This window comes from Carica papaya, chromosome 3 (genome assembly GCF_054855325.1).
Source record: "Carica papaya isolate Zhongbai chromosome 3, ASM5485532v1, whole genome shotgun sequence".
Classification (NCBI taxonomy): Eukaryota; Viridiplantae; Streptophyta; class Magnoliopsida; order Brassicales; family Caricaceae; genus Carica; species Carica papaya.
Window position 1 is genome coordinate 26,027,401 of NC_142311.1, and position 18,056 is coordinate 26,045,456.

The following is an 18,056-nucleotide window of genomic DNA, read 5'->3' on the forward strand; positions in this document are numbered from 1 at the left end:
TGTGTGTGTGTGTCTATATATATATATATATATAAAGAGAGAGAAGAGAGATAGGAAGCAAAGAAAGGAGGAAGAAAAATGAGAAGAAATGAGGAAGGAATAAAACCGGGTAAAAGGAAAGAAAAAGATGAAAAATAAAAAGAAGAAACAAAAAGTAAAAGACAAAATGGCCTTAAGCTATATCCAATTCGGATCGAAACCCAGCCCACCATTCACGACCGAACGACGTCGTGTTCACGCAATCAGCGTTTTGAAGTGATAACGACATCGTTTTGGTGGGGCTTGAAAACCAGCCGCCATGGTCCCTGGTGATCACGTCATCTCTTTTGCTTCCTTCTCTATCGTTGCAGAAGAAGAAAGATGTAGAAGAAGCCCAAAGAAGAAAGAAAAATAAACAACCTGACTTGAGCAGAGGAGAAAGAGAGAGTCTCCACGATACGAAACCATTTTTCTCTTCTTCTCCGCCTGAATCTCGCCCCAGATGAATTTGAAGGGACATTCTCACTTGTCAAATTATTCACACAAGCACCAGACTCTGTCTGCATCTGTTTCGAGTTAGTCCGAAAACCAGCAGCAACATTCCTCTTCAACAAGGACTTCATTGAAGGTCAAAGATTAAATCTCTTGGGACACTCCATGTCCCTCTGCAAGCTCATTTCAGCATTGTACGAAAAGAAGCCGTTAGCAGCTAGCTCTGATCCCCCACCCACCATGAAACCTACACAATCCTGGTGTCACATCACCAACACTCTTGATACTGTTCTGCACTGCATTAGACCCATTAATATGAGAAACAGCTGGAATTTCCAGTGCGCTTGCCCTATCCACATGGAGATCGATTATGGATTTGGATATCGAGGCTCTGTCGAGAAAACAACAGGGATCGAATTCCGGCTTCACGGATCGGGTCAGACATGCTTCTTTCTTACAGTATGAGAATATTACGGAAACGTAAGAAAGATCAAGAAACCTAGAGTAATCGAAAGTAAGATCATATATCACCAGTAAACAGAAAGAATCGAAAACATTAGATCGAAACATTCCTCCTCTATAAAAGGAGTCGTCTTGGACGAGAAATGAGGGACGAAGAAGAAACGCCCGAGAGAAAGGGGAGGCTGAACTCGAGAGAGTATAAATCTGAGAGGAAAGATCTTCTTTTAGGCTGCGGGAAAACTCGAAAGTGTGAAACCAAGGTTGATGAAACTCAAGAATTGAAAATGCAAGCTCAATCTAATGATTATCTTATATGAAAATTTTCTTATGAACTTAGCATAGAAATGGAGAAATGGAGATCCTTGGAAAGTGAGAATTGTTTGAAGACCATCACTTTTTGTTTTAAAAAAAAAAATTTCTACTTTTAAGTGTTTTAGTTTATTTTCAATTTTGATGTATTTTTTGAATCCTCATTTTCATATGCTTTATAAATAGTGTGATAATTAATGATGAATGTATATAACACAACACACCATCACTATCAAGATTAAAAAAAATACTAATGATAGTAATTAAAACAATAAAAAAAAATCATCATAAATTATAATTAAGAAAAACAAAATGTATCCCTAACAAGTATAGATTGAGATGCATAATAATAATCAGAGTTATAAATAAGATGTTTATGTGTGACTCATTATAATTTAATAAATTCATAACACAAAATGAGTTGTTAAAAATATAAAAGTAGGAACTCAATACAAAATAAGTTGTGACATATTATTCAAAATGCACGAAACAAGTTCTAAGTAAAATGTACAGTAAAACTCTAGCTCGACTTTAATTTGGCATAGACAAATTATGAGTGAGACGTTATCAATTTTGTGGCTTTATTATTCTTATCATCATCACCTACCATTTACTACCCATTATTATTATTATTATATTACTGATATATATACACGTATTTTTATACAATCAATTATTTTGTTTCTAACGGGACAAAATTAAAATATACAACACATTTGAATTTTGAAAAAAATATTATGGGTATCAAATGGTCAGTTACAAACATAAAGTTCTTACTTTATTAAAAAAATAATTTTAAAATGTATTTTTCTGTAAAAATTGTTTTAAAATATAATTTGTAACGCATTAGAGTATGGGCCACGAAAACGCATAACGTTTGGGTCTTCAGTCTAACATATTAACGTTAAAACTGACGCGAGGAAGCCCGTGATTTGAGGGATATTGTCCCGTCCTGACCCGGCCCGACCCATTTAACCCGGCTGACCAGACTATAATTAGCCCCTTCTGCCCTTCTTCTTTTCCCTCTTTCGCATTTCAGCCGCTCTACGGAGCTGAGAAACCTGGCGAAGCCCTTCATCGTGTTCGGTAAGTCCTTTCTTGTTTCGATTGATGTTTTCGATTCTTTCTGTTTAATCGTGATATATGATCTTACTTTCGATTACTCTAGGCTTTTTTTATTTTTATTTATCTTTCTTACGTATCCGTAAATGTTGTCATAGATGGGTTGCACTGTAAGGGAGAAGCATGTCCGAGCAAACCGGAAGACCCGATCGGTGAAGCCGGAATTTGATCCTTGTTGTTTTCTCGACAGATCCTCGATATCCAAATCCATACTCGAATCGGGGCTCAAACCTTTAGGTTATCATCCTGGTATGAACGATTCGACTATCCCCAACTCTAATACTAATTCTAATGGGAATTTTTACGAGAATGGATGGGGTTACTGCACAGAGGAGCAGTTAGAGGAAATTCTGTTGAAACACTTGGAGTACTTGTACAATGAGGCTATATCTAAGCTCGTAGCCTTAGGTTACGATGAGGATGTTGCGTTAAAGGCGATACTGAGAAATGGGCATTGCTATGGTGGCATGGATGTGTTGACTAACATTTTGCACAATTCTTTGGCATATTTGAACAGTAGTTGCGGTAGTAGTAATGTGAATGCCGAGGAATCCGAGCCTGTTTTCACGGATTTGAGACAATTGGAGGAGTACTCCCTTGCGGGCATGGTATGCTTGTTGCAACAATTTAGGCCTCATTTGAGCAAAGGTGATGCCATGTGGTGTCTGCTTATGAGTGATCTGCATGTGGGTAGGGCGAGCGCCATGGAAATGCCAGCTATTCCTCCTGTTACTGGGCCTAATGCAGTGCAGAATACTATTGAGAGTGTTGGTGACAGTGGTGTTGGTGTTATGACACCAGCATTGTGTAGGTTTCATGGTGGCTGGGGGTTTGGAAATGGTGGGGGATCAGAGCTATCTGTTAATGACTTCTTTTCATACAGTGCTGAAATGACTTCGCAGAGGGACATAGAGTGTCCCAAGAGATTTAATCTTTCACCTTCAATGAAGTCCTTGTTGAAGAGGAATGTTGCTGCATTTGCTGCCGGTTTTCGGGCTAACTCGAAACAGATGCAGACACAATCTCATGCTTGTGTGAATAATTGGACAAGTGGGAATGTCCCTTCAAATTTATCTGGGGGCGAGATTCAGGCAGAGAAGTCTGAGGACTCGCAAAATTCAAAGATCCAAGTTGGAGTTACTTCTGTTCTGAGCAAATTTCGTGATCTGAACCTTGATGAGAATTTAGAGATTGTTGGGGAAGATCAGAAGGATGAGATGATAGTAACTCTGCTTCATCAGATTAAGGATCTGGAGAAGCAAGTGCAGGAAAGGAAGGAATGGGCTCACCAGAAGGCAATGCAAGCTGCTAGAAAGCTTAGTAATGACTTGACAGAGCTTAAGATGTTGCGGATGGAAAGAGAAGAAACCCAGAGGTTGAAGAAGGGTAAACAGGCACTTGAGGACTCAACCATGAAGAGACTGTCAGAGATGGAGAATGCTTTGAGGAAGGCTAGTGGTCAAGTGGATCGGGCAAATGCAGATGTGAGACGCCTTGAGACTGAGAATGCAGAAATAAGAGCAGAGATGGAGGCTTCAAAGTTAAGTGCAGCAGAATCAGTTAAGACGTGTCTGGAGATTACAAAGAGAGAGAAGAAGTGCCTGAAGAAGCTTTTGAATTGGGAAAAACAGAAGGCTAAGTTGCATGAGGAGATCGCCGAAGAGAAAGAGAAAATCAAGGAATTGCAACAAGGTTTGCTTAAGATCGAACAGGATCAGAAAGAATATGAGGTACTTTGAGTTGTTTATCTTTGAATTTGTGCACAACAAAAATTCATAAGATTTATCTATTACATATTACTGCATGTTTTGGCTGAATATTATTCAATTTGTACCCTGGTCCTTCTTGCATGCCCTTCAATAAATTTCCCCTGCTGATTAAGTAGATATTTTGTTTACATCTTTGAGAAGAATTGCATTTTGTAATTATTACTTAATTGATGTATGTGTGATACTGCCTAAACATACTGCTGTCCAGATAATGGACTTTTACTTTAAAAAACCCAATAAGACAATGGACTTTTAGCATGTAAATCTGTTGGCAGCTGAAGGCAGAATCAACTGATGCCTTTAATTACACTGGCTTTTTCCCTTAGCTCCCAAATCTTTCTCCACTCTCAAGAGTGGAAGATTAAGACCCCAGACTTCTGCTTTTTCAAATCTTTGTTCACGCATTCCACCATAATGAGCCAGCTTCGGGGAAAGGAGGCCCAATACCTCTAAGCACACAGCAACCAGTGAACTAGCTGCCACCTAAAGTGAAAGGGAGTCCCAGTATATTACAGAACAAAGAGAGTCAGCGTAGTCTACCAAGTGAAAGCAGTCATTTCTGGAGTTAGCTCTACGAATGAAGCAGGCGAAGAACTTCGATTATTTTTTTAAAATAAAAATTATAATGTGTTTTATTAATTACAAGCACCAAGGGAGTGTAAGCCCATGTACAAAAGATATTTTCATGTCAATCAAACAATCGATAAGGTTACCTACTTCCTCAATGGAGTACAAAGAATTATTTGTAACCAAAAAGCCCAAGCTTTGATACCATCTAGTCTTAACCTTATCAATATCCTCTTCCACCCCTTGAAATGTTCTTCTATTCCTTTCTTTCCACACCACCCAAAAGATGGTCAGAGAAATAAGTCCTAATTGTTTTTTTTTCCTACCACTAACACCCTTCCATGTCCATACCTTCTCCCTACCAGTATTCACCATTACCCAACTAATGCCCAACAACCTATATGCCGTGCACCAAAGATTATACACAAGGGGACATCATAGTAAAATATGCTCACAAGTCTCCTCCCCCCCCTTGCAAAGATTTGCACCCGTTCCCCCTCCTTGCAAAGATTTGCACCCGTTCCCCCTCCTTGCAAAGATTTGCACCCGTTCCCCCTCCTTGCAAAGATTTGCACCCGTTCCCCCTCCTTGCAAAGATTTGCACCCGTTCACCAAAATCTTCCTTTTCTTATTAGCTTATCGATGGTCAAAATACATCCACGTCCTGCTTTCCAAGCAAAGAAAGCAATTCTTGAGGGGGCATGTACTCTTCATATTTGCCAAAAAGGAGATTTGTTTTCTATTGCTTCATTTTTTATAAGGTATTTTATACAATGACCTTACTGAAAAGGTACGACTTGGATTAAGGGTCCAAATTGGTTGATCATGACTCTCATTCAATGACATGGAAGATAAAAAGATCTAAAGAAATTCATAATCATTTATTTCCTAATCGTTAAGGTTCCTCTGATCATCCACATGTTACTCCCTTCCACTCCCAAATTTTCTAAATGATTCCTTAACTATTATATCATTGTAACGTGCAATTGCGAAGATTCGAGGGAATCTGTCTTTAAGCGTTTCCTCATTGAGTCAAGGATCCATTCAAGGATCATTTATTTCCTAATTGTTAAGATTCTTCTGAACCTCCACGTGTTACTCCCTTCCACTCCCAAATTCTCTAAAAAATTCCTTAACTAATATATTCTTGTAACGTACAATTGCAAAGATTTGCGGGAATCGATCTTTAAGCGTTTCCTCATTGAACCAAGGATCCATTCAAGGATCATTTATTTCCTAATCGTTATGATTCCTCCGAACCTCCATGTGTTACTCCCTTCGGCTCCCAAATTCTCTAAAAGATTCCTTAACTAATATATCCTTGTAACGCACGATTGTAAAGATTTGTGGGAATCTATCTTTAAGCATTTCCTCACCGAGCAAAGGATCCATTCAAGGATCATTTATTTCCTAATCGTTAAGATTCCTCTAAACCTCCACTTGTTACTCCCTTCCACTCCCAAATTCTCTAAAAGATTCCTTAACTAATATGTCCTTGTAACGTACAATTGCAAAGATTTGTGGGAATCTATCCTTAAGCATTTCCACACCAAACCAAGGATCCATTCAAGGATTATTTATTTCCTAATCGTTAAGATTTCTCTGAACCTCCTTTTTGGTGCCTTGTGAATATATACTTATCAACTTTTTATTTAAAAAAAAAAAGATTCCTCTAAACCTCCATGTGTTACCCCCTTCCACTCCCAAATTCTCTAAATGATTCCTTAACTAATATATCCTTGTAACGTCCAATTGCAAAGATTTGTGGGAATCTATTTTTAGGCGTTTCCTCACCGAGCCAAGGATCCATTCAAAAATTGGTTCTCTCTCCATTGCCAACTCTCCACTTGGTACATTTATGAAAGCTGTCTCTTCTTGTACAAAACTTCTTCCATACCCTTGTTCCATGCGATCTATTTACCGCTCTAGCTACCAGCCCCTATCCATTGTACCATATTTTGCATCAATAACTGTCCGCCACAGAATCCTTGATTCCTTCATGAACCTCCAAATCCATTTACCTTGTAGAGAAATTTGATGATCATATAAAAGAGTTGCAAAATTTATAGAGATTCAGCCCCTGGAGACTAGCTAGCATTCCTCGGCTTGGGTGGATTGCTTTGAATGGAAATGCTTTCTCTGGTTCACTGAGGTAGTTCGACTACCTGGAACTTGGCTAAGGTTCAGGTTCAGTTGCTCTTCCTGGGAAGGAAGCTGAATTAGGATCAGTCATCCTAGTGTAAGTAAAAAAGTTGTAGAATGGATCCCGAATGCCACTGGTATAGCTCTTGGAGTATGGTAGAGCCCCTTTCAAAGAAAAAATAAATGCTTGGGGTCAGAAATGTGAGAGTAGGCCCTCCCAGTAACCTGACTTTACTGATTTAGTAAACAGAATATAAATTCCATTCTTGCTTTATGGAATTATACACATCTAGGTTACTTTTAGATTATTTTTTCCTTGTGAAGAGGAAACTATTTCGGAGATGCTTACTGTTGCAAGCTTGAAAATCCAACTAGTTAAGATGAAATAGTTGAACAAATATGGTAATTTAGAGAAAATTGAAGACACATTAGTTTGTGGTTCCATGCTGTATGTTTCATTTGATGGTCCAAACTTGCAGTGTCAGCATTTGAGTTGGGAATGCACATCAATTTTCTCTCTTATAGTCCATACTCCTGATTCTGTTATTTCTACGTAGATGTACCAAATAATTCCTATTAATGCAGTTTCAGCTAATGCTTACTAGTCTTTTACTTGGGTGGTTGGTATTTGACTGTGAATGATCTGTTTTGTTGCTATGTTCTCCATCTAATATTTAGGCTTACCAATTCAATGGTCAACCTGTTGTGATTGAGTTATGAATGTTGGCTAGTAGATAAAGGTTTCTTGAAGTGTACTTTTGTGTGATCTTTTTTTCTCTCTCTTCTTGTTTATGTTACTATCGTATGATTGAAAACATGTGTTCTGAATTTTCATATTTTAATCCCAAAGACAACAATACCATCTGCAATCCTTTTATTGAAAAAACAAAATAAGGTCATCACTCGATGACAACAATACCATTTGTTGCCTGTTCTGACATGTCAGTTTTTGCAAATTGGTCTTTAGATCTTTTTAGGGCTTATGAATCCTGATCAGATCAGTTGAACTTAGGCATAAGTTGGAGATAAGCAGAGTTGCACAAGGGAGCATGAAGGTAGAAAAAACAGAAAGGAACTAAAGGAGAGAAGAAACAGAAGCAAAGTCAGAAGCTTCTATGTCAAAGTTGGCAAGGCAAGCAGTAACTAGGCTACCGACGAGAATATGTTGAGCTACACCAAGTCAGACAAGGAAGTAGTTCATAAAGTTTGCAAGATGATACAGTTGCTGAACAGACTGCTGAATTCGATGATTACTGATAAAGGAACTAAAGGAGAGAACTTTCTGAGAGAATTCTGGATGATTGTGTTGTTTTCACATAATTTATTGATGATTACCGTCATTATAGATAGAATTCTAGTTTACTAAAACTGAAATCAACAAGTACTGAACCATAGGAATGCAAAATGCCAAGAATTTAAGAACATAATTTGTCAATACCTAACTGTTCTGGGAAAACATTTGAACAAATAATTTATCAATAATCATTGAATTCAGCAGTCTGTTCAGCAATATTATCATCTTGCAAACTTTATGAACTACTTCCTTGTCTGACTTGGTGTAGCTCAACATATTCTCATTGGTAGCCTAGTTACTGCTTGCCTTGCCAACTTTGACATAGAAGCTTCTGACTTTGTTTCTGAATCACTAGTAGTCACAGTCTTGACATTACTGTACCCTAAACGAATTTCTTTTTGGTAACAAGAATATCTTGAAAATGGGTTTGATAAAATATTTTTTTTTACCTACATTGTTAAGCTCCTGATATAGAATTTAGACCAAACATCAAACAAGCGGTTGCATTTTCTTTAAGAATTGCTGGAGAGACAAGCTGATTGGTGGAAGGATGGAACCTGATCTTAAGGTAGACCAGGCCGTTTTTTTAAGTGAGGAAGGATGAAATGTTTGATGAATTTTTAAGCATGAGGAGGAAGATTGAGTTGATAAACTTTTTCGCCAGCATTTGTCAAGTTCTTGAAAGGGCCAAAGAACTTGGGAGCTACCTTCAAGTATGTTCTTAGCTATAGAAATATTATCTCCAACTCAGAGCCCTTCTCAATTCTGTGCCAATTAGCAAATTGCTTCATCCTGTTTTTGGCCCTCTGTGATGGTCTTTCAGCAACTGGATTATATTTGTAGAGTGCTTAAAGGTGGTCATATTCAAGTTAAGAGTAATAGGCAGAGTTACACCACCATTCTTCTAAATTTATCCATGAACTCCTTTTAATTAGGCATCTTAAAGGTCAATAATTGTAGACAGACTTCTAAACCCTTTGGTTGTGCCATCAAACTGTGGGTGATGTGTCAAAATTAGATGCTAGGGAGTTTACACAATGTGGGAGACATCTTGCCGAAAGACACAATAAATTATTGTCTCTCATTAACTATCCTTCGAGGTAAGTTTGCAGCTGTAGACATGATCCTGCAATAATTTGCCCTCTTCGATTTCTGTAGATGGAAGAGAAAGCGGCAGGACCTGAGCAGATTTGTTAAAATGGTTTGCCACCACCAAGATGGTGTCTTTTCCTTCTGGCTTAGGCAATTTTAATATACCCAAACTCAACAGGTTAATGATACTTATCTGTTGGAGGGAAGTGTTTAAACAGCATTGCAGCAAATGTTTGAGACTCTCCTAGTTTATTCGGGACAAAAGAAGTCTGCTCCAAGTACTCTCTTCTTTTTGTCGTTGCATGAAATAATAAGCCTGTACCAACCTGGTTTTCATTAAAAGAAAGATATTTTAGGAACTAAAGCCTTGATCGGGAAAACAACGGGACCTTTATCTTGCATCAGAACTGCCCCTATTCCATTTCTAGTTGCATCTTCCTTGTTGACAAAAGGGTTGGAAAAAAATAGAAGAGAAAGCACAGGGGCCGTTGGTGTACCTTGTTTCAAGGCAGAAAAAGGAAGGGAAATATTCTTAGTTCATTGGAAGTTGTTATTTTTCAGCTAATTATGAAAAGCTCGCTAATCGTGCATACCTTTGAAGGCTTTGGAAAGCCGCTTGGGGAATAATTCTCACCATCCACAACCTTATGAACAGTGGTAGACGCATGCTAACAGATGTTTTCTGTGCCAAGTAGAGAACACATCTCTAGGTCATATGGTGACTATAGAAGGCCCTGGAGTTCTGTTCTGAATTTGTATATTTTAGTTGTGTGGTTAGCGGGATGGTGAAGGTTGAGTTTTGGGCTTGAAGTGGTGTCTGCAAAGTACAAAAAAAAGCTTTTTGCTCTTATCCCTCTTATTACCTTTTGGGTTATCTGGAGAGCATTTAAGACTTCTTCCTCCTCTCAGGGGTTCATCTAGGATCGTGGTTTAGGACCTTCTGTTTTGTCTTAAGGGTCACCCTATTTTTCAATGAGTCTGATTTATTTGGCTTCATTGACCTTTTGTCTTTTGGTCCTATTTCAAAAATCTCTAGAAATGGGTGTCATCCCCTTGGTCCCTTTTTTAATGAATATTCATTTTCCTTTCAAGGAAAATCGATCCATACATTTGATAAACTTTCTACTATACACTGTCACCCCAAGGACTCCACACAGAACTTCTAGGGAGGTTGGAAGAGGCCAATCTGCGATTGCCTAAATCTTGGAGGGATCATTATGCTAGCTGCAAAGATTAGAAGCCTCAGATACTAAAATCTAATTTTGACCAAAATCACTTTGAGATTTCTTGGCTTACGATTTATAAGCTCTCGTAGTGCCTGGAATGCAGCCACTAAATGTTGCAGGTGCAGCTCAATCAATTAGACAAATATGTTATGGAAAAGTATTTGAAGGAGCTTCATTCACAAATCAAGCTAATGATCCATACAGCTGTTAGTCTGTTGTGAGTAGCCTATGCTCCTTGGACAGACGTTGGTGGTTGGCCTCCATCAACCTCATAAATCTCCATAAGTTGCAGTTTGCAGTCCCTTCACCTTCTCATCCAATTCCAGAAGTCGAATTAAGTGGTCATCAGTCAGTTCCTCTATCCTTTTGCACCAGCTTAACAAGAAATCTTGGGCATCCATGTTGTTGTCAACTTGGAATTTAAAGTTGACTTATGTTATGTCTAGATTGAAGCAGCCATCAGAACAAGCACCAATTTGGAGAAGCAGAAACTTAAGACTTACCAGCAGTGTCTTAATAGAACATTGATGATGTTGTCTACCACTCTTTGATTGTGGGAGGATTATGGTATTGTTTAGGCAATTACTCTATTCCTGTCACTTGGAAGTAGAAAGCAATGTTCTTTCATGTTGCGCCCTTATAAAACATTGGTAATGTTGTCTGCCGCTCATTGATTGTCGGGGGATCATGGTATTGTTACACAATTACTCTATTCCTGTAACTTATAAAGTAGAAAACGACGTTCTTTCATGTCTTACATCATGTGATTTGATATTTTTTTTTTTACTTGGGGGTATTTATGTTGCTCTCATAATCTTTTTGTGTGGGTAACTGTCTTGTACTTATTTAATTTTTTATTTTCTTTACTGATTTACTATTTTGGTAAACTACAAATCAAACCCTAAGTTGTTCTTGACAGTAGTAGTTGTTATTGGCTCACAGATAGTTGTACTTCTCAATGGGAATGCTATCTATTCTGCTATGCACAATGATAATCTGAAGTTTCCTATATAAAAAATTTTGTTGATTCCTACTGAAATGTTGATACAGCTTTCTTTTTCAATGACCTGAGGTTCCTTGGTTCCTTAGTTTCCATGTCAAATTTTGATGTGGTTATTTATCAAGTTGTTGCCAAAGCCACAAATGATTGCTGTATCTTTTTTCTGACAGCTGAAGTGGAGGCATGAGCTGAAAGCTAAAGAGCAGGCATTGGGCCAAGTGGAGGAGGAACGCCGCTCCAAGGAAGCAGCTGAGACCAGTAGTAAAAGAAAGCTTGAAACCTTGCGCCTGAAGATAGAGATAGATTTCCAAAGGCATAAAGATGATCTCCAAAGGCTTGAGCAGGAGTTTTCTAGGCTTAAAGCATCTGCACAGTTCACTGAATTGAACAGTCAGTTGAATACTTTATCTTCAGGAAAGGCAGAGGGGGAAAAGCCTCAAGGTGAAACAATTGCTAATCTGCTACATGAACTAGATAAGCTGGAGGATGAGACTGACAAAGGAGTCATATGTGATAGAGAATGCATTATTTGTCAGAAGGATGAAGTCTCCATTGTTTTTCTGCCATGTGCTCACCAAGTAATTTGTGCCAGTTGCAATGACAATTATGGGAAGAAGGGTAGGGCTACTTGTCCATGTTGCCGGATTCCAATCGAGCAGCGAATCCGTGTTTTTGGTGCTACTTCCTAGTGTTTGGTCTTGGGATTGTTATGCATTACAATCTTCTGGAGGGTATACCTTTTTTCCTATCTTGCAATTTCTATTTGCTTGCTCTGGAACTTTGCATATATTAGCTGCAGACATGGTGCTGGTGCTTAAAGTAAAATCAGGATGTATGTAAATAAAAAAAAAAAAAAACGAGGTTTCTTTTATAGGCCCGCATGCTTTTGGATGAAAATAAGGGGAACTTGATTTGATTGTTATCGCTGTTGAAAACTAGGAAAAGAAAAGTCGGTACCATCAGCTGGGCTTTTTTCTCCTCTGTCAAAAGTGACATTTTATTGTAGACATTTGGAGCTACAGGTACAGCAGTGTATTCTTGATATGATAAGATGCTATTCACCAGAAACTGAAAAGTTTTTGTTCCCTACATGCACCTTATGTGAATCTTAATCTCTTTCTTTGACTACTTTTGAATGTTTGTGGTTTCTTACACTCACGTATGATTTGCTGTATTTGAGATGTGGTTCTTTTATCATCGAACCCATTTGCCTAGAACATTGGTGATGATGCCATAATTTTGATACATTCGTAGTTTCAAAAGAATGATCAATTCTCCAATATTACATTAATGTGTTAGGTTATGAATAATTTTCTGAATCTTTCATTTTGAAAATCTCTATAGCAGAATTTTCTATTTAAATCATATATGTTACTGGAATTCTGGTGAAATGTTAGGAGAAGGAAGCCTCTCCCGCAACAGTCTGTTAGTGTTTTTGAATCTGAACTTCTGACATCTTAGTAAAGAGTTTTATGCTTGGAGCTAGCGGTTCCTGGTTAGGAATGATCATGGTTAAATATGTGCATGTGGTATGCATGGTAGAAATTAGCAAGAACAAGAGTATTAAAGCAAAAACAACGGGGAAAATGAAAGAATTGGAGGTATTAGTTGTTCGAAGTACAGAAATGGAAGGCCGAAGTAGCACCAGAAATTTTGCACCCAAAAATCAAAAGCACCATAGTCAACGAGGGTGTTGGTTCCTTGGTAGGTTTCTGTTGAGAGTTATTTATCTGTCCTGCGTCCTTATTTTATGGTGCAAGTTTTTGCAGCTTATAATTTGGCACTGCATTTGGATGATTAGGTTGACTGCAATGAGAATTTCAAATGTATAAAAAAATGGACCGTGATTAGATATAAATAGAATCGCTTTTGATGACTCAATTTTAGTTGAAAAATAGTAAAAATTCTGTTCAGTTTACTAATTGATTTCTTAAATAACATTACAAAGATGCGGTTGTCAAAAAATGTACGAAGAGCAATATGCTTCATCCGACCATGAAAGTTCAGTTCAAATTGGCTCAGAAATAAAGTTATGCCTTTTTATTATCAATGAATTTTTGCTGGAGCTCCGTGGAACTGGTTGCTTATCTCCAGTAGGTAGATGTAGAAATATATGAAAATATACGTACATAACAAAATAGTTGTTTTATAACTAAACATGTACGAAATAGATACAGCAAAATCTAAAAATCTTTTCATTCACATGAAAAGAACAAGTATACCCTAATATGATCTACATCTACAGGATTCACACAAATCCTAAAATTTTTATTTCCCCAAGATTTCATTATATCATGTAAACTAAATTTTCCTATCATACACTAGAATAAATTAACTTTAAAATTAGTTGTAGTGGTTAAATTGTGCTGACTTTAAGGAGTGTAATGTATTAAAAAGAAGGTCATTGTAGAAAAGAAACCCATATGTGGTGATATGCAAAAGTGATTTAATCGAACAAATAAACGCCGCAAAGCAACAAAAGAAGACAGATATTTTAGTGGGAATTGAGCTTCTTGCCATATCCTGCAAAATGGCTTCTTATTCTATCATAACTCCTACATTCAGTTGCTTGAAGAAGAGCTCAGTTTCTAGTTTATTTGATTGGAAATTTGGCAAAAAACCAGCTGATCCAAAGCCGTCCCCCATTTACCATGACGTTGATCTTCCTTTCTCACCCTCTCTGCTTGACAAAACCTTCTTAAGAGGTACTTGTCTCTTTCGTATATCTTCTTCTCGTACATAAACATTGATTTACGTGTATGTACTTCAGTTCACTGGGTTAAAATAAACTGTAAAGATTTGAGTGTACCGGCGGGTTAGGGTTTGAGAGAAGATTGAAACGAGATTCAGGTGTATTTCAAGATTCAATTTGAAATAAATGTTTTATTTGTAATTTTTAAAAATTTTCTCTAGTGAATTCAAGATTCTTTTTTTTTTTTTTTAATAAGAAATTATAAGTTTGGGTTGAATTATAAATTTCTGTGTGTTATTATTAAAAATTTCTATTATAATTAATGTGTATGTTTCGCATAATTAATGAAATCTATAAATTTTCACTTTAAAAAAAGATTTATCAATTGAAATAATAATTCATGAACAGGCAGGGAACTAAAATGCTGCTATAAGGCAAGCATAGATGGATTTAGCGCCACGAGATTCCACGAATGCTGTGATTTCAAGGGGCCATGTGTGATAATTGGATACACAAACCAATCATTCAAGTTTGGTGGATTTAACCCAGAAGGATATAGAAGTACAGATGATTACTACGACACTTTTGATGCCTTTCTGTTTTACTGGACAGCAACAAGATCAGAAGAAGAAACCGAACCAATTTTGCTTCCTAAAGTAGGAGGAAGTGGTGCAGCCCTCTTTGATTACGCTCGAGGAGGGCCACAGTTTGGGGCAGATGGGTTGCTCATTGGACCGCCATTATCACCTGTCATGGGAGGTTTTGCGGGGCCTGATACTAATTCAGGCGTTGGTGATTTGAGGCAAGCCAAGTCAAGGTTAGGTTTGTCATATGCCAAGAGACCAGATGGGAGAGTTTCCATTTTCGGAGATGAGTCCAGAGCTACTCTCCAACAAATTTTAGTCTTCTGCAGTTCTCAAATTGCAGCTCTATACTAATCATATTCTTTCTATATATGTATATATATAGGAATTCTAATTGTATAAGTTCATGGGAATGGAGCCTATAAGCTAAAAAAGCAATCTTTTCTTATGCCAAATAAAAATAGTAAAAAATATTGTAGGCATCAGCCGAAAGGCTCCGAGTCTCTTTATCAAAGCTGGACGAGAAACTTTTACACTTGGCAGAGACAACAAAGCAGACACACAGACTTTTTCACTCCATTTTCTCCACACACAAACACATACATATACACCCATATATATATATATCACTCCAAGAGCCAACGTTAGAAGACATTGTCTTGGAGACTACTTTCATTATACTAAGATTCTCTGCATTTGCAAATTGGGGCCTCTGTCTTTCAACGTTTGAACTCTGCTCTGATAAATTGCAGAATTACCATGAACTGGTATGATGATCATAACGCATCTCTTTATCCCCATAAAAGTCCATAAAGTTTATATATTCCGTGTAAGGTGACGTGCAAGCAATTTCCCCATTATAATTTGAGATGGGTTCCTGGTTTTCATATTGATGTCATTGATTCACTGAGCTAACTGGATTGAACTCATATGGTGGAAAGTATTCTGATGAAGCTTCTTCCACTTATGGGTAATCCTGCATTTATAAGTACTTACGTCTTAAGAAATCAAACCTCACAAAAAGATAAATTAGTGTTAATTAGTTGTTTAAAACACCTTGGAAGAATCAAGAATTAAGTCTGGTGACATCCACAAACTTGGGGGATTGCTGTCCATACAAACATTTGCGGCTCACTGAAAAGTAAAAATGGTGGAGACGGCCGAAGAAGCACCAAAGCCAAACATCGCCATGAAAAGAGCTCTTCTTATACTAAGCTGCATCGTCCTCGTCATTGGCAACTGTGGTGGGCCTCAAATAGTGAGACTCTACTTGATTCATGGCGGCAAACGGGTCTGGTTATCTAGTTGGGTCCAAACTGCAGGTTGGCCCATTATACCTCTCCCTCTTGCCGTTGCTTACCTTCGCCGGTGCCAAACAACCCAACCCACCTCAGAATCCATTAATCCCACCTTCTTCATGACACCTCGTATGTTCTTCCTGGCGGCAATTTTGAGAGTCACCGTTGGCCTCAACAACTACATTTACGCCTATGGCATCACTTGTCTTCCTGTGTTGACTTTATCAGAATTTTTAGTGAATTTAGAAGTGTGTTTAGTGGAAAATACACATTAAACACCAAGAACTTGAAAGAGAAATTGATGTTTGGTAAGCCCGAAAGCGAGAGAAAATAGGAGCTTAAATTCTGGATTTGGAAAAATGGGATTTTATTAATAATAAAGATTTACAATGGTATTTATAGTGAGAACATAATTTAGAGCTATTTATTCTTTTATCCCTACATTTATGACAATTACACATTTATCCACTCTAATAGGCGCCGGAGGATACTGGTTTTGAAGACCTAGCTTGACCAAAGTGTTCTGAAATGAAAAAATGGCAAGTGGCTTGGTAAAGCAATCTGCCAGTTGATGAGAGGATGAAATAGGTAATAACCGAAGCAAATCATCAATGATTTTCAGAATTTCAGCTATCAAATTGGATTTTTAGTTATCTTGATAGCTGATAAGTTGTCACAGTGCAATAGGGTTGTAAAAACAGAAGAAACATGTAAATCAACAAGCAAATATTACAGCCATTTGGCGTTCATAAGTGACTCGCAAGAGCATGATATTTTGCCTCAATTAGAGACCAAGACACAGTAGATTGTTTATTGGTCTTCCAGAGACAAGTGCATCACCAAGAAACAAACAAGATCCTGTAAGTGACTTCCTAAAGTCTACACAAGGACTCCAATCAGACACTGAAGGATTTTGAGCTGTAAGGAATTCCTGAGCGGATAAAATAGACCCAAACTAGGAGTTCCCTTCAAATACCGTAATACTCGATGAGCAGCCTTCAAATGAATCTGATTAGGAGCATCGAGAAATTGAGATAGCTGTTGAACAAAAAATGTGATATCAAACTTGGTGTTGGTAAGGTAAAACAGCTTACCAACAAACTGCATGTAAGAAATAACATCCATACTAGAAGAACTATATGATTTAACCAGTTTTTTAGATGAAACCATAGGTATAGGTGCTAGTTTAGAGTATAAAAATCCTGTAGTGCATAGAAGATCCAGAGTATACTTCCTCTAATAGAGATCAATTTCTGCAAATGATTTGGCAACCTCAAGGCCTAAGAAGAACTTAAGCTCACCAAGGTCCTTAAATATGAAAACAATTATACATAAATTTTTTAATAGATTTAATCTGATCTATATTATTGCTTACTAAAACAACATCATCCACATACACCACAAGAATAACAAAAGTTGAATCTGTATGCTTAACAAACAGAGAAAAATCTAAATGAACTTGAAAAAAATGTTGGCTCTTTAAAGCTCCAGTCAGCTTAAAATTCCATTGACGATTGACTTGCTTTAAACCATATAAACATTTCTTCAATTTATATACCTGATTCCTGTGATTGGATTGGAATCCAGGCAGCAATGTCATATATACCTCTTCATGTAATTCTCTATGCAAGAAAGCATTATTAATGTCAAGCTGGTGAAGAAACTAACCTTTAATTGTAGCTGTTGATCGAAGGAGAATAAGCTTCAAAGGAGGCTCTGTGAGTAAGAGAACTTAGAGAGAGAAAGTTGATGAGAGAGAGGGACAGCAAAATAGAGCAAGGTTATGCAACAGCCTCTGTTTTGCTGTTTTGAAGGGGCGTGCCTTTTTTGGAGAGGAGTGTATCTCTTCTTTTATTTCATCATATATATATATAGGAATACAAATTTAACCAGATTACATCAACTTAACCGATCAAATCAGATCACCCGAAATCCATGCATACATGTCGCATGGTTTTTTTTATGTATCCTACCGTGAAACAACTTCACGGTGGATTTTTCCTTTTTGAATTTAAACTCAACAGAAAA

At 37.4% G+C, this 18,056-nt stretch overlaps 2 protein-coding genes across 2 annotated transcripts; both read left to right on the plus strand.

Moving 5' to 3' along the window:
- The first annotated feature begins 2,211 nt into the window (after positions 1-2,211).
- LOC110818604 (MND1-interacting protein 1-like) lies at positions 2,212-12,325 on the plus strand. Its single transcript, XM_022047527.2, has 3 exons — positions 2,212-2,328; positions 2,463-4,094; positions 11,625-12,325. Exons 2-3 carry the CDS (start codon positions 2,463-2,465, stop codon positions 12,141-12,143), a joined length of 2,151 nt encoding a protein of 716 aa, XP_021903219.1. The 5' UTR covers positions 2,212-2,328; the 3' UTR covers positions 12,144-12,325.
- Positions 12,326-13,874: 1,549 nt separating this feature from the next.
- LOC110818613 (TLDc domain protein) lies at positions 13,875-15,212 on the plus strand. Its single transcript, XM_022047540.2, has 2 exons — positions 13,875-14,159; positions 14,555-15,212. The coding sequence occupies exons 1-2, from the start codon at positions 13,985-13,987 to the stop codon at positions 15,082-15,084; spliced, it is 705 nt and encodes a 234-aa protein (XP_021903232.1). The 5' UTR covers positions 13,875-13,984; the 3' UTR covers positions 15,085-15,212.
- Positions 15,213-18,056: the final 2,844 nt, after the last annotated feature.

What these genes read in the sequence shown, in the direction of transcription:
- LOC110818604 (XM_022047527.2), top strand. Translation starts at nt 2,463, where the DNA reads ATGGGTTGCACTGTAAGGGAGAAGCATGTCCGAGCAAACCGGAAGACC. An exon ending in AGGATCAGAAAGAATATGAG is followed by an intron (nt 4,095 to 11,624) that starts GTACTTTGAGTT and finishes TTTTTCTGACAG; the next exon opens with CTGAAGTGGAGGCATGAGCT.
- LOC110818613 (XM_022047540.2), top strand. Translation starts at nt 13,985, where the DNA reads ATGGCTTCTTATTCTATCATAACTCCTACATTCAGTTGCTTGAAGAAG. An exon ending in TGACAAAACCTTCTTAAGAG is followed by an intron (nt 14,160 to 14,554) that starts GTACTTGTCTCT and finishes ATTCATGAACAG; the next exon opens with GCAGGGAACTAAAATGCTGC.